General features: G+C 42.8%; 1 protein-coding gene across 1 annotated transcript in view; it reads right to left on the minus strand.

Moving 5' to 3' along the window:
• Window positions 1-25839, minus strand: part of SCAF8 (SR-related CTD associated factor 8) — a gene marked incomplete at its 5' end in the record, with an annotated part of 194012 nt that overhangs the window by 102744 nt on the left and 65429 nt on the right. The window contains 5 exon segments of the mRNA XM_082249133.1: window positions 1080-1210; window positions 4051-4204; window positions 8597-8758; window positions 10387-10431; window positions 10696-10779. Coding sequence (XP_082105259.1) covers window positions 1080-1210; window positions 4051-4204; window positions 8597-8758; window positions 10387-10431; window positions 10696-10779 — 576 coding nt within the window.

The following is a 25839-nucleotide window of genomic DNA, read 5'->3' on the forward strand; positions in this document are numbered from 1 at the left end:
GCTTTATGATTTACTGCTGCTCAAGGGCTCTCGGCTTCAGCAAAATGGCAGCCTCCAGCAAGAAGAAACAAGAGCAATGCTGGAGGAAATTTACAGCACACATTAATTTTGATATCACCAATATTAATGTGGAATGTATGTTCCTTGCTAAAGAACATTCTTTTTATCAAGTTGTTATGGGTAAAGTTCTGCTTTACAATGGAGGAAGTAAAAACAGAGAAATTGGGAGGCCTAGGTTAAAGTTACAAAGGTGTGTGACAACAATGTGTGTCCTCCTATGTTCATTGTACCTGTTTTTGCTGTGGTTTTCAGTCTTCACTATTTTTTCAATAAAGGGTTTGTAAATGCAAATAAGATCCGTGGAGCTCATGCACATGGATGGCTTGGCCCGCACAGCGTAAACACACAGCATTTTTGGACGCAAGGGAGGCATAGGTGCTGTCTATGGCCTGTTGCCAGCAGCCTGACAAAATCAATCCACAAGCTGAAACACGTAGCGGCTGAATGCTGTTCTGAGTGGTGCTCACGTTTGGAGCATACAACCATGAAGGCAAACGGCCTAAACGTGAGTACCGCTCGGTAAAGCGGTGGCGTATTTCAGTCTGTTATTGATTTTGACTGGCAGCGAACTATCCATGTGCCTCCCTTGCGCCCATTAATACTGTTCTCACAATGCTTGGGCCAAACTACCCTTTTGCATGAGATCCTTGCTCTAGTTGTAAAGCTTTACAACTTGAGTTGATTAAAATTATAGGCTCAAAGAAGGGAGTACTCTGACCTGTGTGCAAGCAATGTAGACTTTAGTTGTTGACTTCCTTAGTGACCTATAAATCATATTCCACAATAAAATCACATTACCCACTATGAAATCTTTTATTGGAATATCCAAAATCTCCTGTATCTAACATATTTCTTATTGTTGTCTAATATTGATTGCAGGAATTATGTCAATTAATATTTAAGTTTTTAGAACACGCTTATATAACAAACTAAATATTTTCAGATCTTTACAATAACCAATATGTAAAATATCAGATCTCATGTTTTGTTTTATATTGGAATAAATAGTTAAACCATACCTGTTGTCCCTGAGGGCTTTGTAATATCTGAGCCACTGCAGCTAGGGTGTCTGTACTGGTTATCTGAGCAATCCATGGGTCAGACATGCTTTGAGAAGTATTTGCGGGAGTAACTGGAGTGACTGGAGTCCCTTGAAAGAAAATCATATTTTCATTACAAGCATGCTTTATACATTTTTTGGACCATAGAGTGAAAAGTAAACAGATTTTCCTTTTATTCACAGTCTTCATAGAGGTATTGTTTACTGAGCAGAACCTTTTATATTTACTGTACATTCTTCATAGAAAACACAGGAGAGGACGACTGTGTCATAAACAGACTTTATTTTTACATCCTTTAGAGCCGGTTCACACTAGTGCAATGGCAGACATCGCATGTGATTCGCACCGCATTGCTGTGCAGATCACATGTGATGTCTGTGCGATACAAATTCAGCCATACAAATTGTATGGCTGATTTTGCATCACATTCAGACCAATTTCGTGCAGGAACCTTTTTTTGTCTGCACCAGAATCAGATCGCATGGCTGTTAACACCCATGTGATCCGATTCTGCAAATCGCACTGCGTTTTGCAAACTGATTGCAGGGTGTCGTTAACATACATTTCGCAATCAGTCTGCATGAACAGGTTGCGATTTTGATGCGGTGTAAATTTGCTGCGAATTCCCACCACATCTAGTGTGAACTGGCCCTTAAAGAATTCAGAAGGGAGAGTGGTTGTGGCAAGGATCAAACTTTCTTTTCAGAGGAGGTTGGGCGTCTAAAAAGGGGGACTTTTGAATTGGGGTGCTAGGTACATATAGAGAATAAGGAAGCAGAAATAAAAAAAAGATTTGTACTTTATTGAAAACAACAAGAAAAGTATGTAAAATGTATACTGTATATTACAGGATACAACAATAAGACAAATTGTGATATTAAAAACAATTGCAGTTTACAGCCATATTCATTATGTATTGATATAGGTAGATATCGGATCCTACACAGGGGTGAGTAATAATTACTGTATACCCATTTACCATCCAAAGAGTGATATCTGTGCAGAAAACGATGTTGCCCACAAATTTTTAACCCGACATGTTTCACGGCCATATAGCCGCTTCCTCAGGGGTATTTGGAGGTTCTCACTATATATATCAAATGAAAACGCTAAGATGGAAAGAGAAAAAGAACCATAAGCATGTATAATTAGATATATCAGTAAATATATAACATAGCATAGTGTATATATATATATATATATATATATATATATATATATATATATATGTCAAAGAAAACCTTCTGGTAGGTCTATAACATAGTATTAAAAGTGTGTCCATTGAGCATAGGAAACAATGTGATCACATTGTTTCCGATGCTCAATGGACACACTTTTAATACTATGTTATAGACCTACCAGAAGGTTTTCTTTGACATATATATATATATATATATATATATATATACACACTATGCTATGTTATATATTTACTGATATATCTAATTATACATGCTTATGGTTCTTTTCTCTTTCCATCTTAGCGTTTTCATTTGATATATATAGTGAGAACCCCCAAATACCCCTGAGGAAGCGGCTATACAGCCGTGAAACATGTTGGGTTAAAAATTTGTGGGCAACATCATTTTCTGCACAGATATCACTCTTTGGATGGTAAATGGGTATACAGTAATTATTACTCACCCCTGTGTAGGATCCGATATCTACCTATATCAATACATAATGAATATGGCTGTAAACTGCAATTGTTTTTAATATCACAATATGTCTTATTGTTGTTGTATCCTGTCATATACAGTATACATTTTACATACTTTTCTTGTTGTTTTCAATAAAGTACAAATCTTTTTTATTTCTGCTTCCTTATTCTCTATATGTACCTAGCACCCCAATTCAAAAGTCCCCCTTTTTAGACGCCCAACCTCCTCTTTTTTCAACATTCATATTGGGACGTGGTGCTCTTACTCTAAAATCATTTTGATGAGCTGGCCTTCTCCTTTTCTTCGAAACTTTCTTTTCATTTAGGCTGGACTGCTGCACAGGAATTTCTAAATAAACAGTTATCCAGTACAAAACCAATCTTTTTTTTTTGTGTGTGTAATTTTTTGAAAATAATATTTAGGGACCAAAGACTAAAAAAAGTAAAAATATTTTATTTTGATCAAGAGGGGCTGAGTTGTCTGAACATTTTCTGCAATTCTAGAAATTTGGCACTGTAATTAGATTCTCTGCTGTTCAATTATATTCAGAACACACAGATGGAGTCAAATGAGGGTTACTTCACCCTCCCTGTCTCACATAGCTCTGTATTGAGTATCAATCAGAAAGAAATTATCCATAAGTAAGCAGCCAACTATTGGACTTAGATATTTCGCCAAGGATTCTAGGCGACTCTCCTCTATTCCTCTTCCCCCTTCAACTAGCATGCGGTTTCCCCTAAGACCCCAAAACATCATTCATCTACCTTTTTTTTCCTTCTCATATTTTCTTGCATGAAGAAAAGCTCTGGATGATTTTTTCATTGCCACTGTACCACCACCAGAAGTACAACAATGTTTAACTAGCGCACTTGCTGGTACCTTGAGATTGCATTGTGATATTTATGCGCTACCACCATATATATGTTGGAATTGTACCCACTTTTCTTTTTACCTTGTTTGTGAAAAACAAATAATTATATACAACTGGCAAAAAACTTTCAATTTCTCTTTAGTCTCCGTTCACATATGCGAATTGGATGCAATTTCACCGCATCTGATTAGCATAATGTGAACCGGCAGCATTGAAAAGGTTCACACGTGCGGGGCGGTTTTACAATGAGTCCTGTGCATTTTTCAGTCCGGTTCAGGTGCTATTTTAGGTAAAAAAAATTGCACCTAAATCGGTGAACAGAACCGCACCAGATGGCCGCACTGAAACCGTGGCCACACACGGAGCCTTAATTAACCAACTGGAAAAAAGAGCTTACCGGGTGTATTGCCAACACCTGCAGCAGTACTAGGTAAGATAGGTGTGACAACAGGTGGAGGAATACCAGCAGCCATATCAAGAAGAGGCTGGATAATTTCACTCTTGAAAACACTGTTTTTCTGCCACAGATTCAGCACTCTAACAATCTTGCTCTGTATAAAGATAGAAAGTCATACAGATTAAATATGTAACCAGAATTGCGACTAGCTAAATGTATGTTATCCAAAAGAGCAAACTGCAACAGTTTCATTGTGCAAATTACCTACATACCATCTCTTATATAAATCTGCACACACTTAAAAATAATTATCTCTAGACCTATGTCAATATGTTTTGCTTACAACTTAGTTATTGCATTACTGTATCTGTGGGCTGCACAATACGCTCCCAGCACATAGAGGTCTTGGTTAGAGCTCAGTCTGAGTCTTGTACTAACAATAAGGAACCAAGAAGCCTGATTTCCAATTCCCTGATTGTTGTGATAGCCTCTGATTGACTGTCACAATGATCAGTCACTGTAAAGCCCACCCTGTGTATTTTATTTCTCCTTTTAGTAAAGTCCAGTGTGCAAAGTTATCTGCCAGCTTCTTATATCTCTTAAAGTGTTGGCTAACCCAAACCATGTACATCTCCTTTATGCTCAATTTCTGTCTATTAAATATACCCTTTAATTTGTTTTGTTATGTCTATTTAATAAGTGCAAAAAAAATACACATTGATCTTGTCAGAAATTCAGAACGGTCTGCGTCCTATTCACGCTGCATGTGTAACATTAATTACTAGCTAGAAATCAAGGTTTCCGCACTTCCACACTGAGCACAGTAGCAATCTAGATGTTGTATATATAAGGCCATAAAAGAGGATATGTGTATCCACAATTGTTTACATGCTTCTTTGTGTCCTTTTTTTGAATCTGAACGGTTCAACGCTGAAATTAAAGTCTAATGCAGCTTCTATCAACTATTTTAACACTGGGGAAACCTTGAAACCCTTGCTAATAGGTATTATATCACCACTTAACAGTAGATCAGTATGATGGTCAGTGAGAAGACTGCTCCTTAACATTTGTGGTATGAGGGAAGCAATCCTACCCTCCAACCTTTACAGACAGCTAAATAGGACTGGTGTCAGTGGTAGTTATGACAGACATTATCTGCACAATGGAGCCCTTAGTAACCTCTAGAGGAAAAAATAATAAAACAACTAGTGGAGGAGTATAGAATTAGGGTGCACTGTAAGAAACTGTTGCTGCAGCAATATCGCTGTGGCAAATTTTGTGGTTACCCCAATGACACATGGCATCTTCTCACCACCAACTATTAAGTATCAATGTATTAATAACGAAAAAGGTCCAATAGTCCAAAATCATACCAACATAAAACACAAAAACAAAAGAGTGCCACTCGTAAGTGCAGTATGCATAAAAAGTCTGTACATTTATTAGACAATTGGCAACTTACAAGATATTGGACAATGGAGCGCATGTCAGACCCTCCAGAGGTCAGTGAGGCTGTGTGGAATCGGATGTATCTGTGTGGGTGGTAAACAATGCAGGAGGGTTTCCAGATGGCATTCCATGAGACAGCATGCACAGGCCGCCGAGTCCCTGACATCAGCGTTGGGGGCAGGAAGGCTGGGTGTGGCTAACGAGTTTCAGAGCCGCCCAAGGCTCCTTTCTCAAAGCTAATTGGTTAGTACTGCACCAACTGCATTTATAGTGACACGGGGCGGAGTAACAGCTGGAAGGGAGGAGGTGAGGCAGGGAGAACGGGACGGGACGAGAGACATCGCTCGTAACAAATGTTTCTACTCATTTAGATGACATAACACATTTAGCTATTACAATATAAAACATGTTAAAAACAAGGAGTGCAACAGTATAAGAACTGGTTTGCAGGTATGCACGGCATGCATGCGGTGTGTGTGTGCACGCATGAGCGTGCAGTGCTTCTGCAAGCGATGTATACAATTTTCAGTTTTGTTTGTGTCCTTATACGGTTGCACTCCTTGTTTTTAACATGTTTTATGTTGTAATAAAAAGTAAGTCGCGCTAAAATATTAAATATCACCCTTATGACCAGTGAAAAATAGTGCTACATATGAGTATGGTGATTCGTGAATCGTGTGTCAATAAAGTTCAATAATGGAAGAAACTTGTATATTATGAGCATCAAGTCCAAAAAGTCCCTGTATATACAATCCTTGAGTAAATATAGATGTGTCTCTATTGGATCTGGGAGAAGACCACTGGCTGTACAAACTTCTTACCAGAATGTATATCATCAAATGCCCAATTCAAAAGGTGTACTTCCTTCACAGCGGGACCAATTAGGAAGCTCCTTTGGACCAGGAAACTCAGCACACTCGGTACAAATACATGAAAAATAAAATGACAGATCCCATAGCATAATACTGTATAAAAAATTGTGGCTATACACCCATGTGCAGTTCCTCTAAAAAGGTGCTGTCAAAGAAACCTCCACCAAATCCAGGCTAATACCATGAAATATTTTCAGCCAAAAAAGGAGGAGTGTGTGAAGAGGAATTATAGACCATCTCCCATAAGCACAATCTGCTTACCAGATATAAAATGATTCATGCAGGTGATAACATAAAGGTGACCAACAGGATAACAGTCTGAATCAACCAAACTTGAAAGAGCCACCACCGACACCACTGCTGTTTACCAGAAGCATGTAATAATGAGCCAAAGATCAGTCATCCGATTCCTTGAAAACGTCTGATTGAAACGTACGTCGGTCGCGGCATGCTGACGTCACCACTACGAGTTGAGGACGGGCGGAAGAGTCGGCCGGCCGGCGGATCATTAACACACACCCTCTTGACTCATTTATATGTGTAAGTTACTCTCTTTATTTACAATAAATTTTTTGATGGTTTTACACTATGGGGCACTTCTTTGTTGTTTCCACATAACTTATGATTGGACCTATGTGGGGAGTCTTTTGGAGCTATCTGGCATCGGATCAACCTTACAGGAATCGGATGACTGATCGCTGGCTCAATATTACATGCTTCTGGTAAGCAGCAGTGGTGTCGGTGGTGGCTCTTTCAAGTTTGGTTGATTCAGACTGTTATCCTGTTGGTCACCTTTATGTTATCACCTGCATGAATCATTTTATATCTGGTAAGCAGATTGTGCTTAAGGGAGATGGTCTATAATTCCTCTTCACACACTCTTCCTTTTTTGGCTGAAAATATTTCATGGTATTAGCCTGGATTTGGTGGAGGTTTCTTTGACAGCACCTTTTTAGAGGAACTGCACATGGGTGTATATCCACAATTTTTTATACAGTATTATGCTATGGGATCTGTCATTTTATTTTTCATGTATTTGGACCGAGTGTGCTGAGTTTCCTGGTCCAAATGAGCTTCCCAATTGGTCCCGCTGTGAAGGAAGTACACCTTTTGAATTGGGCATTTGATGATATACATTCTGGTAAGAAGTTTGTACAGCCAGTGGTCTTCTCCCAGATCCAATAGAGACACATCTATATTTACTCAAGGATTGTATATACAGGGACTTTTTGGACTTGCTGCTCATAACATACAAGTTTCTTCCATTATTGAACTTTATTGACACACGATTCACGAATCACCATACTCATATGTAGCACTATTTTTCACTGGTCATAAGGGTGATATTTAATATTTTAGCGTGACTTACTTTTTATTATTACTATTTTGTGTTTGTCACACTTTAAGTTGCTGCTCGTTTTTAGGAGCCTAGCGCGATTAATATCCTTTTTTCTATGTTTTATGTTGTAATAGATAAATGTGTTATGCTGTCTAATAATTGTGTAGAACGTTGGTTACCAGCGCTGTCTCATGTCCCGTTCACCCTGCCTCCCCTCCTCCCTTCCAACCTGTTACTCTGCCCCGTCACTATAAATGTAGGTGGTGCAGTACTAACCAATTTGCTTTGAGAAAGGAGGCGTGGGCGGCTCTGAAACACATTAGCAATGTCCAGCCTTTCCTTCCGACCAGGGACTCGGCAGCCTGTGTACGCTGGCTTGTGGAGTGCTGGGTTGGAAGCCTCCTGCATTGTTTACCACCCGCACGGATACATCTGGTTCCACTTGTCCTCCCTGTGTCACAGCCTCACTGACCACTGGAGGGTCTGACATGCACTCCATTGTCCAATATCTTGTAAGTTGCCTATTGTCTAATAAATTTACAGACTTTTTAAGCATACTGCACTTACGAGTGGCGCTCTTTTGTTTTTGTGTTTAATGTTGCTTAGAGATTCCTTCATCTCCTGTGAGCTGCCTTCTATCCATGCTTGCCAGTGTTACTAGAATCAGTCGGTTGTTTTTGCTATACTTTCACCACTCAGGCTGTCGCTTTGGATCCTGTGTCTCATCCACCTATACGCCATCCACCTTTTTCTTTTGACTCAAAATCAAACCAACCTCTGGAGGAACCCATAAAATTCATGGTTGACAAAGGCTGGTCAAAATAGGTTTATCCAATTTTCTCAGAAAAAAAAGGGAAAAACAACTTCATCTCCATCCATATCATACCTTTTCATCCGCAGGACATCGATATAAGTTCTGGAAAGTGTTGATTATGTTATTGCTGAACCTTGGTGCAAAAAGATCCTTATCTTGACCAAACTGATGTCTAGATTGTCGAACAATGGAGTCAATAACATACAGTCCAGGTACTTTGTATTCTGGTTTACACTGTAAAACAAAATAAAGCTGTAAAAAGATGTTCTAAAGGGAAAAATATAGATAGGAGAAAATGAATCCTAAAGAGGAACTCTGTTAAGCCCTGTTTGCACATGAAATGGCCACAAAATCCTAAATGCAATTTCAGAGACACAATATCCATGAAAAACATTCAGTCCTTTCTGTCAATTCCTTTACATGGAATACCTGCATGCCTTAAATGGTACAAATGAAAGTCCAAAAACACATTAACACTAGAGTATGGCTGTTCCTTCTTATCCTCAGCTTGTGAATGTGGACTAAATCTGAACCAGAAAAGAAAAAAGCTCTGAACTTATAATGGAATAGGAGTTTCCTCCTAGTACTTTAGATGAGCTCAGATAAAATGAGTGAGGAGGGCACAGACAAAATGTTTCAGAGTGTCAGAACCCAATGTGCTTTTTAGTGCACACTGAAATTAAACTCATGCCAGTGACCCAACCCTTTATGGTATGGGATCGCTTTACTGTGCTAAGGTCAGCACAGTTTACAATCATTACAAACTAACAAATTTCAACCTGGGCCAAGAAATACAAAAGAAACTCTGTGCCTGTTTTGGAAGGTGGGTTGTACAACTATGATCTAAAAAGTATAAGCAAGTCAAGGAAAGCAGCCCAAACTGAAGAAATGTATTATTTTACACTTGTCAAGCCATAGTTTTCAAGACCACAAGAATCCCAATTTCTCTACATTTCTAGCTAGTAATTATAAGGCGTTACATATGTTTGCCGTCTACAGTTTAAATGGTAGGTTCAGATATGGCTCCGTAAAATGTTGTGTATTTTATTTCTTCACTCCATCCCCCCCCCCCCCCCCCCAGTATTCCCTTCAAAGGTCCTGGGATGCCAGGCTGTCCAGAGATCATGTGACCACTTTAATTGGCTGTCACAGTGGTCACATGATTTGGAGTGGGGACAGCTTGGACACTGTGCTAGGAGCGTTCAGTGACGGCGCTCTCAGCACAGAAACATCGGCCGCCCAGCAAAGCATATGTGCAGCATGATGGCAGAAAAGTCTGCCCTTTTGCTGCTGCACATGTTTTACGCAGGTGGAAACATGCTAAATATGTAAAAGGCATCCAAATGCATAATTATGGTTTAGATGAAGCCTAAACATTAAAAGGCATGTTCACAACACAACGCAGTGTGGGAAACCGGCATTCTGTGCGTGTTCCTTGCACTGCGTTCCCAACGCACTGCAGTTGCGATCTGCAGCGGGCATCAATGATACCCCAAACACAGGTGGTGTTTGCCTTCACTGGATTGCTTTGTACAAAAGTACTATGCAATTTTGGTTGCAGTGAGTTTCCAAAAGCAGCACATGCTCTACTTTTGGTGTAATGCAGTGTGATTTCAACCCATTCAAAATAAATGAGCTAAATAACACCGCACTAAACTGCATGTAACTTGCTAAATAACACCGCACTAAACTGCATGTGACTTGCTAAATCACACCGCACTAAACTGCATGTGAATTGCAAAGGAATGTGCAGCTTGTTCCTGTGCAATTCCCAGTGTGAACCAGCAAGTCATACTGAAATCCAGAAAATTTCAAAATGCTCAAACGTTTTTGCGTAACGGTGTACAATAACTATAAGTTACCTTTTGTATAAACTTCTCAACACTTTGAACAACATGCTTGTAAAACTGTGAATAGAAAAAAAGAAAAATGGTCAACACTATACAATATGAATGTTTCATCAATTAATAAGCAGGTTATGGAAAGGTTAGAAAAAGGAGATGAATAGGAGGTAAGAAGTAACTAGATTTACAGAGCACAATAGTAAGCAATTCTCATCAGCCATTAGAGAGTTTATTCTAGCCTTCTTTATTAAAAAAAAAGAAAAACCCAAAATGTATATAGATATCAAAAAGCACATCATAAAGACATCTTTCATTAAATGTGATTACCTTTATGGCTTTAATTGCAGCCTTGGTGATCTGTGTCATTTTAGCCTTGGAGATGGGAGGCTTGTAATCATTGAGCGAGTACAACTGTAAAAAAACAAAAAAATGATTAAAACATGGTATTCTCTTTTTAAGAATATAGAGTCAGCGGAGGAACACATGCTTGCTCTTGCTGCTCACGGGGCTACAATTGAAGCTATAGTAAGGCCCTGGGTGTTTTTCATTGCATTTTCAGTTTTGCAGAAATGCACAACAGTCCATTTACCATGGTTTCCTATGGGACACCTTCCCATCTGTGCGTTTTCCACTGGTGCTGTCTTTGCGGTCTTTTCTTGCAGCAGGTTGCATTTTTGGTTCATTAGACTTCAATATAAGCGCAGCAGAAAAAAAGCACTGCGATTTTGCTGGTTTTTCCCACAAGACAACAGACACTTCCCGAAAACACATTGAAATGTGTCAAACGTGTTTAAAAAAAAAAAAAGTAAAAACGGGGAAAAAACATCAAAACGCGTAAAAAAGCGCATGAAAAACATGCAAAACTCATCAACCGCAACCTGCATAGTTGTATACCGGGCAATAGACACAGACAGCTGGAAGGTGAGCTGCAACTGCTGGGCTTTTAGATTACAAAACCCAGTATGGTCTGTAAACCGCATTTAAATGGGAGCACCCCGTATTAAAAGTTTTTTTTTTTTTTGTTTTTAGGTAGCGCAGACAATTTTAAGCAACACTCGACATATATTTTGTACATTCACACATCAGTACCTGCCCTCAAGGAGCTTACAATCTAATGGTGCTTTTCCACTGCATGGAACCGAACGGTTCGGCTCGCTTTTGTGCTTTTCCACTGCTGGTACCGCATGGTACGGTGTAGGAGCGGTTCGGTACGGCGGCGCTTTTCCACTGCATGGAACTGAACGGTACGGCTCTCAAAAACAGTACCACCTCGATTGTGGTTCCAAGAGGTACCATATCCCACAATCCTTTGCATGCAGTCACTACTAGCCACTGATTGGTCAGAGAATCCCACCCACCCCGTTGTTATCCCACCCACTTAACTTTAGTACTACTTTAGTGGAAAAGCAAACCATACCGTACCGTACCGAACTGTTCCAACAACGTACCATGCGGTACCAGCAGTGGAAAAGCAAACCGGGCCAAGCAGGGCCGAGCCGGTACTTGCAGTGGAAAAGTGCCATTAGGTCCCTAACTAATAATCACACATACACATACTAGTGCCAATTTACACAAGATCCAATTAACCTACCAGCATATCTTTGGAGTGTGGTAGGAAACAGAAGTACCCGGAGGAAACTCACACAGGCACAGGAGAACACACAAACTCCAGGTAGGTAGTGTTATGGAAGAAATTTGAACCGTGTTAACCACTAAGCCATTGTGCTCTCCAGATGAAACATTTTATTTTTTATTCAGGCAAATTTAAAATGTTGTAAATACTATATATGAACCAAGAACAGCAGCAGGTGGCATTCTGGAGTCTATAGACTTCAAAATGTCTGCAGTTCTTTCCCTCTATGCCGTAAGAAAAAGTGTTTTTTTTTTTTTTGTTTCCCTGCTGGTCAGCTCTATTGAGAACATATACAGGGTTGAATGGGTAAGGACAGGGACATATTAAAGTGATTGTAAAATCTCCTTTTTTTTTTTTTTTTTTAAATAACAAACGTTATTACTTACCTGCTCTGTGGAGTGGTTTTGCATAAATCAGCACAGATCCTCTTCTCGGGTCCCTTTTCAGCGCTCCTGGGCCCTCCCTCCTGTTGAGTGCCACCACAGCAAGCAGCTTGCTATGGGGGCACCCAAGCCGAGCCGCAGCTCCTTGTGTCCATTCAGACATGGAGCCGCGGCTTGGCCCCCCCTCTCTCTTCATTGGCTCACTGATTTCAATTGACAACAGCGGGAGCCAACGGCGCTGCCTTCTCAGAATATGAGGAGAGGGAGAGTCCTGGACTGCCGAGGCACTCGTGCACATCGCTGTATCAAGATGGGGCTTAGGTAAGTATTAGGGGGGCTGCTGCACACAGAAGGCTTTTTATCTTAACCACTTACCGCCCGCCCGCCGTCATATGACGGCGGGACGGTGCGGCTATTATCCTGGGCGGACGTCATATGACGTGACCCAGTAAATGCACGGCAGGCGCGCGATCGCGGGCGCGCCGCCGTGCACTGCCGGTGTCGGCGTGTCCCCGGGACACAGCCGGTCACCGGCAGAGGGGAAACAGCCAATAGGCATGGCTGTTTCCCACGTGATCGGCTGTGTTCCAATGACACAGCCGATCACAATGGAGGCGCCCGGGAGATGACCGCGCATGCGCGATCGGGAGCGCGCAGCGCGGTCATGTCGGTGGCACTGTGTTCCGTAGGAACACAGCTGTCACCGGCGGTAGTAAACAGTCACTGACAGTGACTGTTTACTATGTGATCGGCTGTGAATCCATTCACAGCCGATCACAAAATGTAAACAAAGAGCAGTAACTCAGTGTTACTAGCTCTTCTCCCCTCATACAGCTTCCAGTATGAGGGGAGAAGAGCCTGAAACATTGAGTTACTGCTCTGTACCCCTGTAAAAAGTAAAAAGCACACAAATAAAGGTCCCCCACACACAGTCCTCAGCCCCCCCCAATGTCCCCTGTCACCCAACAGTCACCTCATCAGTGCCCAGAAATTGACACCCATAAGGCTACGCTCACATGTGAGAGTAGCGATCGCAGGCAGAATAACCGCGATTCTGCCCGCGATCCGGAAATCATTGCAAATCGCGGGACGCCTGTGCGTTGCCCGTGATTTGCAATAGCACCCCAAACGCTGTGCGATGTTGCCGCCATTTCCGCCTGCCGAATCGCTGTAACATCGCGCAAACATCGCATGACGCCCAAAAAAGGTACAAGAGTTTCTTTGGGGCGTCATGCGTTGTTTGCGTGATGTTACCTCGATTCGGCAGGCGGAAATCGCTGCAACATCGCACAGCGTTTGGGGTGCTATTGCAAATCACGGGCAACGCACAGGCGTCCCGCGATTTGCAATGATTTCTGGATCACGGGCAGAATCGCAGTGATTCTGCCTGCGATCGCTACGCTCACATGTGAACGTAGCCTAAAGTTCACCGGTCACCAGAGACTGCCATCAGTACCGCCGTGCACCATCGCCCGTCACCTGTCACCCATCAGTGACCATCGCCCGTCACCTGTCACCCCATCAATCACCGTCACCTGTCACCCCATCAAACATCGTCACCTGTCACCCCATCAGTCACCGTCATCTGTCACCCTATCAATCATCGTCATTTGACACCCCATCAGTGATCGTCACTTGTCACCCCATCAATCATCGTCACATGTCACCCCGTCAGTGATTGTCATTTGTCACCCCATCAATCATCGTCACTTGTCACCTCATCAATCATCGTCGCCTGTCACCTCATCAATCATCATCACCTGTCACCCCATCAGTCATCGTCACCTGTCACCCCATCAGTCATCGTCACCTGTCACCCCATCAGTCATTGTCACCTGTCACCCCATCAGTCATCGTCACCTGTCACCCCATCAGTCACCTGTCACCCCATCAGTCATCGTCACCTGTTTGTCATATACATGCAATCACTTACTGACCGCCTAACGACTATATGCGTCGGCCATTAAAAGCTAAATACTGGAGTTATGGCAGCAGATAGCCCCCATAACCCCGGTATTTTTTGAAACGGCGGGCGGTCGGCTTTCAGATAAGAGTGGTCCCAGTGGCGGATTCGCCGCGGAATTACCCTTACGGTGCAGGGGAATAGGTGCCCCCCCCCTCCTGCCGCGTCCCAGACGTTTTCCCAGCTTACCGGACCCGCCGGCAGCGGGGAAAACTATCCGGTCCCGGATCCTCAGAGACAGGAAGTCGAGTGAGGGCAAGATGGCCCTCACTCAACTCTATGGTCTTGGAGGACCGGAGCTACGTCAAAAGACGTTGCCTAGCAACCGGTTTAAAGGGCCGCTTTTTTTTTTGCTTTTTTTTTTTTTCCTCTTTCAACAATTTTTTTTTTTTTTTTTTTTTTTTTTCTTTTTTAGTGTAGTTGTGAGGTGTGAGGTCTTTTTGACCCCAGATCTCACAATAAAGAGGACCTGTCATGCCTATTTCTATTACAAGGGATGTTTACATTCCTTGTAATAGCAATAAAAATGATCAAAACATTTTTTTTTTTTAAACTGTGTAAAAATAAAAAAATAATAAATAAAATAAATAGGAAAAAAAAAAAAAAAAAAAAATTAAAGCGCCCTGCCTCCGTTAGCTCGCGCGCAGAAGCAAACGCATACGCAAGTCCCGCCCACATATGTAAACTGTGTTCAAACCATACATGTGAGGTATCGCCGCGATCGTTAGAGCGAGAGCAATAATTTGAGCCATAGACCTCCTCTGTAACTCTAAGCTAGTAACCTGCAGAAATTTTTAAAATGTTGCCTATGGGGATTTTTAAGTACCAATGTTTGGCGCCATTCTGTGAGCATGCACAATTTTGAAGCATGACATGTTGGGTATCTAATTACTCGGCGTAACATTATCTTTCATATTATGGAAAAAAAATGTGCTAAATTTACTGTTTTCTTATGTTTTAGTTCAAAAAAGTGAATTTTTTTTCAAAAAAATCGCATTTGGAAGACTGCTGCGCAAATATGGTGTGATAAAAAATATTGCAACGATCTCCATTTTATTCTCTAGGGTCTCTGCTAAAAAAAAATATATAATGTTTGGGGGTTCTAAGTAGTTTTCTAGCAAAAAAAAATGATTTTAGTTTGTAAACACCAAGTGTCAAAAATAGGCCCAGTCTTAAAGTGGATAAATGGACAACTTTGTGTAAAGCGCTACTTGGATGTTAGGCCTATGTATGTGGCCAGGCTGTGAAAAAGTGTTACACATGTGGTATCGCCATACTCAGGAGGAATAGCAGAATGTATTTTGGGGTGCAATTTTTGCTATGTACATGCTATGTGTTAGAAATATTGCATAAATGGACAGCTTTGTGTAAAAAAAATGTGTTTTCATTTTCTTTCCACATTTTCCAAAAACTTGTGGAAAAAAATGACATATTCAAAAGACTCATTATGCCTCAAAAATTATACGTTGGGCTGTTTGCTTTCCAAAATAGGGTAATTTTATGGGGGTTTCCATTGTCCTGGTGCTCCAGGGCCTTCAAAAGTGCGATAGGTTGTCAGGAAATTATATGTGTAATTTGTGCTCCTAGAATGCCGGACGGGGCTACTTGGATGCTAGGCCTCTGTATGTGGCCAGGCTGTGAAAAAGTCTCACACATGTGGTATCTCCATACTCAGGAGGAGTAGTAGAATGTGTTTTGGGGTGTAGTTGCAAGTATACATGTGCTGTGTGAGAGAAATAACCTGTTAATACGGCAATTTGTAAAAAAAAAAAAAAAAAAAAATCTTCATTTTGCAAAGCATTGTGGGAAAAAATTACAACTTCAAAAAACTCACCATGCCCCTTATTAAATACCTTGGAATGTCTACTTTCCAAAAAGGGGTCATTTGGGGGGTATTTGTACTTTCCTGACTTTTTAGTGTCTCAAGAAATGAGATAGGCCTTCAGTACATCAGGTGTGATCAAGTGTGATCAATTTTCAATGATTCGCACCATAGCTTGTGGACTCTATAACTTTCACAAAGACCAAATAATATACACTTACTTGGGTTATTTTTACCAAAGATAAGTAGCAGTATAAATTTTGGCCAAAATTTGTGAAGAAAAATTACTAATTTGCAAAATTTTATGACAGAAACAAAGAAAAATGCGTTTTTTCACAATATTTTCAGTCTTTTATTTATAGCACAAAAAATAAAAAACCCAGTATTGATCAAATACCATCAAAAGAAAGCTCTATTTGTGTGAAAAAAAGGACACAATTTTTGTATGGGTACAGTGTTGCATGACTGAGTAATTCTCAGTCAAAGTGTGAGAGCGCTGAAAGCTGAAAATCGGTCTGGGCAGGAAGGGGGTGAAAGTGCACTGTAGGCAAGTGGTTAAAGCAGAGTTCCACCCAAAAGTGGAAGTTCTGCTTTAAGGACTCTTCACCTCCTTACAGCCACATTTGGCATGTAATTTTTTTTTGGGGGGGGGGGGGTACCTAGAGAACTAGGTAGCCCCGCGCCCCCCCCTGAAATCACAGGTCCCAGACAATTGCCCGGCCATTGAGGAGGCGCAGCGTGACTCACGTATGTGCAGTGCGTTCCCAGCTGTTAAGCCGCAAGCTGTCACAGCCAGATGCCCACACTTGTGATGCTGGCGCAGGGGAGAGGCGGGGGAGAGAACCAAGGGTTCGGGCGGCTATCGCTGGATCATGGGACAGGTGTGTGTTTATTTAACGTCAGCAGCTACAAATGTTGTAGCTACTGACTTTTAATAAACACAAAAATGACACTTCTTTAATGCATAGAATGCATTAAGATAGAAAAACTTCTGACTTTAAAACCACTTTAAGGCCTCGTGCACACTGGATGGCTTTAAGTCGCTAATCACCGCCATTACTAGTATAAAACATTTTTTATAAAAATTCCAGTATATATAACATCGTTGTCTAGATGCTATAACTTTCACACAAACCAATTCATTTACACTTAGTGGGACTTTTCTTTTGACATGTACAAGACATGTAGCAGAATACATATTTGCCTAAATTTGTGAAGACATTTTTTTTTCCTCTTAAAATTTTTTGGTCTTTTCTCATTTATATAATAAAAAAATATGAAACCCAGTGGTGATCAAATACCACAAAAAGAAAGCTCTATTTGTGTGTAAAAAAATAAAAATAAATAATGATGCAAAATGTGATTTTTATACTTACCGTATAATCCATTTCTTTCATCGACGGACACAGCGCTTCATAAATCATAACTACTGGGTTATATTGCCTCCTCTAGGGGTAGGACTAGGCAGAACAAAAAACACCTGGCTATGACCTTAGGGTGTCCTCAGCTTGGTATATAACCCCCCTCTCTGCTCTAGGTAATCAGTAGCAAGTAGGAGTATTAGAAGTATCAGAACTCCATAGAGGGGTGGGTGCTGTGTCCATGGATGAACGCAGAGAAATGGATTTTACTGTAAGTACAAAAATCCATATTTTCTCTTCCGTTCATCGACAGACACATTGCTGCATAAATCATAACTACTGGGACGTCCAAAAGCAGTGCCAAAAGGAAAATGAGGGGTTGGAAAAATAACCCAAGGCTAAAAATAAGTGCCCTTAATCAGGACACAGGAGCCCTAACCGAGTCACAGGAGCCCCGTCTGAAAAAATAAAAAGTTTAAAGAAAATCCCCCCCCCCCCCCAAGAGGGAACAACCCTTCTTAACCGGTTGCCGACCGCCGCACGACTATATACTGCGGCGGTCAGCCCCGGCCAGGCAGAGTGACGTATCGGTACGTCACTCGCCTGTCACTGACTTGCGAGCCTATCGCGGGCGGGCGCGCGCCCGCCGAGGCGCGCGCCCGCCGCGGCTCGTTCACAGGCAAGTCAGTGCGTGTGACCGGCGGACTCGATGTCCGCCAGTCACACTGCGATCGCTCCTGTGAAGGGAGAAAGACAGAGCAGCTTGTGTAAACAAGCTGCCTGTCAGTTCTCCCTGTGTAAAAGTGAAGATCTGTCCGTTCTACTATGTAGAACGGTTGATCTTTGCTTTTACACCAATAGGAATGTCCCTACACAGTAGAAAGCACGCCCCTAGGACACACTTAACCCCTCCCTGTCCAATAAAGTTAACCCCTTCCCTGCCAGTGTCATTTTTGCAGTAACAGTGCATATGTATAGCACTGATTACTGCAGTAATGTCACTGGTAACCCCAAAAGTGTCAAAAATGTCAGTCAAGGGTCCGATCTGTCCGCCGCAATGTCGCAGTACCGAAAAAAAAAAATCGCAGATCGCCGCCATTACGCGTTAAAAAAAAAACACCAAAAATGACAAAAATCTTTCCCTTTGTTAGTAAACGCGATAACTTTTGCGCAAACCAATCAAAATACGCTTTTTGCGATTTTTTTTACCAAACATATGTAGCATAAAACAAATTGGCCGAAAAATGTTAAAAAATTTTGATTTTTACTTTTTTTTTTGGGGAATTTCATATAAAAAAATTTGAAAAATATTGTTATTTTTGCAAAATTTACGCTCTTTTTTTGTTTATAGCGCGTGATCAAAAAATCGCACAGGTGATCAAATACCACCAAAAGAAAGCTCTGTTTGTGGGAAAAAAAGGACGTCAAATTCGTTTAGGTACAGCGTCGCACGACCGCGCAATTGTCCGTTAAAGTCACGCAGTAAAAAAATCGCAAAAAAACCCCTGGTCCTTTAGCAGCCAAATCCTCCGGGGCTTAAGTGGTTAAACAGTAGCCTGCAAAACTTTGTGGCCAAAAGAAACATCTGCAGATGCCAAGGTATCTACCTTATAGAATTTTGTGAAGGTATGCACCGACGACCAAGTGGCTGCCTTGCAAACTTGTGATATTGATGCCTGATGACAAAGGCCCAAGAAGCACTCAGCGCCCGAGTAGAATGCGCCAAGACAGGGAAAGGTGGAAACTGACCTTTAATGGAATAGGCCGGAGTCACCATCTGTCTGATCCATCTGGAGATGGTAGCCGGAGAATCGGCCAGCCCTTTTCTTGGTCCGTCCGTAACCACTAAAAGCAAGTCTGACGTCCGAAAGGACTCAGTAGCTGCCAGATACACCTGAATCGCACAAACCACATCCAAGGTATGCAAAGCAAATTCCTTGGGATGAGCCGGCTTGGGACACAAGGAAGGCAACACAATGTCCTCATTCAAATGGAAGTCAGAGACAACTTTGGGCAGGAATGATGGACAGGGACGAAGAACCACTTTATCCCTATGAACCACCAAATAGGGACTGCGACAGGATAATGCCACCAATTCTGATACCCTGCGGGCCGAGGTCATAGTCACCTTTTGGGATAACGTAGACAAGGGAATCTCCTAAATATTCTCAAATGGAGGTTTTCTGGAGAAACGAAAGCACTAAATGTAAATCCCATGGCGACAAAAGAGACTGTACAGGCGGAGCCACATGTCGAACCCCCTGAATGAAGGTACGAACTAAAGAGTGCATGGCTAGGGGTGGCTGAAAGAAGATTGTCAAGGCAGACACCTGCCCCTTGATGGTATCCAAGGCCAACTTGTGATCAACATCCCGTTGAAGAAAGATTAAGATCCGAGCCACAAAAAAAAGGAGGATGAGCGCCAACCGACTCACATCAAGAAATGTACGATGGTAGATCTTGCAGGAAGAGGACTTCCTTGCCTTAACCATAGTAGGGATCACTGATCCAGACAAACCTCTATCCCTCAGTACCTGGCTTTTAATAGCCAAGCCATTAAAACCAGCGACTGTAAAGCAGGATGGTAGATTAGCCCTTGGGACAACTGGTCTTCCTTGAGAGGAAGCTCCCAAGGGACATTTACGGCCATCAAGATGATAGGGAGATCCTCGCTCTCGATTTCTCGCAGGAACTGCAAAAGAAGCCTGAGCCGAGGATGATACTGGCCTTAACGTGGCCTTTGGATGCCTGCGGTGTCTGTCAGAGACCCCTTGACCTCGCCACGAACTTCGGTATCCTCCCGTGGAGCCGAACATGTTAAAGGAGCTGCATGTAGGACAAATAGAATTGTCTTGAAGGTGGATACCACCAGACTCAGAACCTGTATGCAATCGTGTGTGAGAACTGTCTGTGTGACAGCAGCAGGTGAATCATTGCCTGTGGTTCTTGAAATTTGTCCAGAGGAGGGATCATCCTGATCAGAATTAGATTCAGACCTAGGAAATTCAGTTCCCTGGACAGGGATGGGGGGGGGGGGGGGATCTGTAGTCCGGACATCACCTGAACCTTTGCAGGAATTGAATCCGCACAAAGACTCAGGACCTAAAAAACCTGAAAAGAACAAACTTTGCCCCCTTTCTGGGTACCCCCAAAATAACCCCCCCCCCCCCCCGTGATACCCTTAATGATGTAATCCAGGGTAGCCCCAAACAGGCGATCGCCTTGAAAGAGCAGATCAATGAGAGCTTTCTTAAAGGCTTGGTCTGCGGAATAACTTAAGCCATCATCGCTGAAACAAAGTCTGGACAACACAGGAGCTGTATCCAAAGCTGTATCACAAATAAACTGCAAAAGCTTGACCCATTCAGTTAGGGTCTGGCAAAGACTGGCCGCAATGCTGAACCAGCCATAGTAAACATGCTGTGTGCCACAGCCTCCACTTTCTTGTCAGTCCTTAAAGGACGGGGATTCCCTTTAGTGGGATCATGGTTGCTTTAATCAACCTGAAAACAGCAGGGTCCACCACTGGTGAACTAGTCCATTTTTTTAAAAGTGACTCCTCAAAAGGGTAATGTACAGCAAAACGTTTGGGGACCACAAAGGATAATTTTGGTTGTTCCCATTCCTTATAGGAAAACCTGTCAAAATAAGGCACATAAGGAAACACCTTTGGAGTACGAGGCAACTTATGCGTACCAAATGACACAGCCACATCTGTGTCTACATCAGCCGCATCCTCTTTTGGCACCACTAAAGGATCCCCTCAAGGCTCAGGGTATCTATCAGCAGAGAGAGATAACAGGGACCCCCAAAGACTCACCCTACTGACTAGAGAATTCAAAACCAGCATCATCCTGGACATGGCGCCATCCCTGTTCATATGTGCAGAGCACATAAAGAGGAAACAGAGGAGGAGGAAGAGGAAGAGGAGCTTCGGCGTCCACACAAGGCTTCGGACGTCTGCAGCATCTGCTGGACTAAGGGAAAAGGGCCCCCATGACATCATCAGGCTACACAGAAATTGGTCCCCGTGACATCATTGGACTACACAAATAAGGTCACCAACCGGAGAAAAGCTAGACTAAGGGAAAATGGCCATCAGCTACAAACTCTGAAGCATGCTGCCAGGATCTTCCCTGCGCCCTCTGCAACGCTGCATCCTCTGCAAGAGGGGACCCTCTCACCGAAGGTAGGAACCACATTAGGTGAGAGTCCGCTGCACACCCTGAACCGAATTCTGCACTGGGATCCCCCTGCACTATACTCCTACTGCAAAAAGTAGGGCATGCACCTAGGAGTCTTCTACACTGGGACTCTTTCAGACTACCAGGGCAGGACACACTATGCCAGGAACCTTACAGAGTGGGGATAGCAAGAGGAGACCCCAGGGGTCTCTGCTGCATTCTCTGCCCTGGGATCCCCACCAGACTCAAGGTTTTAAAGGATGGGAGGAGGGAACCTGCAGGCAGGTCCGACCTACTCGTGAGGCTACCCGCGTTCACCTCAAAAAACACCAAAAGGGGAGAGGGGGGACTGTACTTACCCTTCCATGGTGCGGGTAACGCTTTTCAGACAGAATCCTCGTCACCCAATTAGGGAAGCTGTCAGCCAAGGGACCGCTGCAACTCAGACCCAAGCCCGATCGCATGGGACCCTGTGAGATGTTTAACTCGTGGGCCAGCCTGTGTCTGTGAGGCTATGTCGCGGCCGACTTAGCGCATAGCTGCGGTCTGCACGAGCTCGCTGGCTGGGCTGGGCTGGGGGGGGGGGGGGGGGAACTACTGGATCTAGATGTAGATCTTCCAAGAGAAAAAAACAAAAAAGATGTAAGGAAGGATAAAAAAGATTTCTAGCCGGGAGCCTGGGTCCTTACTCCTGACTAGACAGATTAAAACTGATTACCTAGAGCAGAGAGGGGGTTATATACCAAGCTGAGGACGGCAGATGGGCATAGCCAGGTGTTTTTTCTTCTGCCTTGTCCTACTCCTGGAGGAGGCAATAATACCCAGTAGGTATGATTTATGGAGCGCTGTGTCCGTTGATGAACGAAAGAGAAATTTAGCTTAGGTACAGCTTTGCATGACTGCTCAATTACCAGTTAAAGAAATGCCAAATAGCAAATAATGGCCTAGTCATGAAGGGGTAAAACCTTCCGGAGCAGAGGTTGTTAAAGTTTAATTTTAAAGTAGAACTGTCACCTTTATGTAGCCTTCCAATCTGTACAAAGCAAAGTATTACACATTCCCACCTCCAACAAAACTAAACATACTTCTGACCATCCCATTATGCTAGAATCATATCTTGAACAGAAAGATAGAAAAGTAATTTATTTATTTTGAAGAATTTGCTTTATCGAGGTTTCCAATAAGGGAAATTGTTTTCCCCATCAAAAGATTACAATGTGCAAGTGCAATGAAGTCAAATGTTAATAAAGTAATAAACCCCCTACACTTTGGGGCTCATGTCACTTTAATATGACGAATGTGAAAACGAAGCTGGCGCACAGACATAGATTCTGCATGCGGTTTATTTACATGGAGCATAAATCCAGTGAAGACAGAGTTGCTAACGTGTTTCAACAAGGGAGGTCTTGCGCATAAGTGATTTGTCAAAGCCTCTAAAACAGTGTTTCTCAACCTTTTTTCCAGTCAAGGCACCCTTTAAAAATTATGGGCAGTCTTGAGGCACCCCTATCTAAAATGTAAAACCTATTCTAATAGTTTTACATAATGCAAAAACATCCACAAGTCCAACAAGGACATCCAAACGTTAGAGGTGATTTATTCTTCCAAAGCAAATACACTTTTGGAAACTGGTTCTGACTAGTATTCAAATGTTTCTCTTCTCCCTCAGTTTTTCCCCATCACTTAGCTAATGTGCCCCAACATTGATGGAGAGGGGCAGAGGAGGGTCAAACAAGGATGCTATGCAGGTGACTGACATCCTCATCAATTGATGGCATTGGCCATTAGGACACCGGCAGCTAGAAGGTTGTAATGGTGCACTATGAAAACCTGTGACTTTGTGTAACAAAAAAGGCAGTCTTCATCCACCCTCAGGCTTGCATACAATTTTTGGGCATTTTGCCAAGGCACCCCCTGAAGAAACCTGAAGGCAACCCTTTAAGTCCCGGTTCACACTAAGGCGACCTGTGAGGCGACCTGGTCGCCTCACAGGTCGCCGTAGGTCGCCTCCCATAGGGAAGCTGCGGACCCGTTCTAATAGGAGCGACACAAGTCGCTCCGACTTAGAAAAAGGGTCCGGAGCTTCTTTGGGGCGACCAGGAGGCGACCGCCATAGACTTCAATGTTATGAAGTCCGTGGCGGCCGCTCCGAGGTCGCGGCGCGCTGCTCGCACCGCAACCACGGAGGTCGCGGTGCAAAGTAGCGTCGCCCCTATGTGAATGGGGCCTAAAAAACAAATATACTACATACCCTCCACCTGCCTGTATAACAAGAGTTTGGGGTGGAGGAACTTGATCCTTGATAAGAAGAGTTGAAGATACAGTTGGAAAATTCAATCAAGGTGCTCTACATGTTGCAATAGTTTGAGTAAGGATCATATACAGTGGGTACGGAAAGTATTCAGACCCCCTTAAATTTTTCACTCTTTGTTATATTGCAGCCATTTGCTAAAATCATTTAGGTTCATTCTTCTTCCTCATGAATGTACACATAGCTCCCCATACTGACAGAAAAACACAGAATTGTTGACATTGTTGCAGATTTATTAAAAAAGAAAAACTGAAATATCACATGGTCCTAAGTATTCAGACCCTTTGCTGTGACACTCATATTTAACTCAGGTGCTTTCCATTTTTTCTGATCATCCTTGAGATGGTTCTACACCTTCATTTGAGTCCAGCTGTGTTTGATTATACTGATTGGACTTGATTAGGAAAGCCACACACCTGTCTATATAAGACCTTCCAGATCACAATGCATGTCAGAGCAAATGAGAATCATGAGGTCAAAGGAACTGCCTGAAGAGCTCAGAGACAGAATTGTGGCAAGGCACAGATCTGGCCAAGGTTACAAAAAGATTTCTGCTGCACTTAAGGTTCCTAAGAGCACAGTGGCCTCCATAATCCTCAAATGGAAGACGTTTGGGACGACCAGAACCCTTCCTAGAGCTGGCCGTCCGGCCAAACTGAGCTATCGGGGGAGAAGAGCCTTGGTGAGAGAGGTAAAGAAGAACCCAAAGATCACTGTGGCTGAGCTCCAGAGATGCAGTCAGGAGATGGGAGAAAGTTGTAGAAAGTCAACCATCACTGCAGCCCTCCACCAGTCGGGGCTTTATGTCAGAGTGGCCCGACGGAAGCCTATCCTCAGTGTAAGACACATGAAAGCCCGCATGAAGTTTGCTAAAAAAAAACACCTGAAGGACTCCAAGATGGTGAGAAATAAGATTCTCTGGTCTGATGAGACCAAAATAGAACTTTTTGGCCTTAATTCTAAGCGGTATGTGTGGAGAAAACCAGGCACTGCTCATCACCTGTCCAATACAGTCCCAACAGTGAAGCATGGTGGTGGCAGCATCATGCTGTGGGGGTGTTTTTCAGCTGCAGGGACAGGACGACTGGTTGCAATCGAGGGAAAGATGAATGCGGCCAAGTACAGGGATATCCTGGACAAAAACCTTCTCCAGAATGCTCTGGACCTCAGACTGGGCCGAAGGTTTACCTTCCAACAAGACAATGACCCTAAGCACACAGCTAAAATAACGAAGGAGTGGCTTCACAACAACTCCGTGACTGTTCTTGAATGGCCCAGCCAGAGCCCTGACTTAAACCCAATTGAGCATCTCTGGAGAGACCTAAAAATGGCTGTCCACCAACGTTTACCATCCAACCTGACAGAACTGGAGAGGATCTGCAAGGAGGAATGGCAGAGGATCCCCAAATCCAGGTGTGAAAGACTTGTTGCATCTTTCCCAAAAAGACTCCTGGCTGTATTAGATCAAAAGGGGGCTTCTACTAAATACTGAGCAAAGGGTCTGAATACTTAGGACCATGTGATATTTCAGTTTTTCTTTTTTAATAAATCTGCAACAATGTCAACAATTCTGTGTTTTTCTGTCAGTATGGGGTGCTATGTGTACATTCATGAGGAAGAAGAATGAACCTAAATGATTTTAGCAAATGGCTGCAATATAACAAAGAGTGAAAAATGTAAGGGGGTCTGAATACTTTCCGTACCCACTGTAGGTGACCTCATCAATTCTTATATCTTCATAACGGAAATTAGTTCATTACCCACATTCCTGTTCCTGAACATTTGACGGTATTGCGGATCTTTAGTGCCTGAGG

Source organism: Pelophylax lessonae (genome assembly GCF_965119305.1).
Source record: "Pelophylax lessonae genome assembly, chromosome: 3".
NCBI lineage: Eukaryota > Metazoa > Chordata > Amphibia > Anura > Ranidae > Pelophylax > Pelophylax lessonae.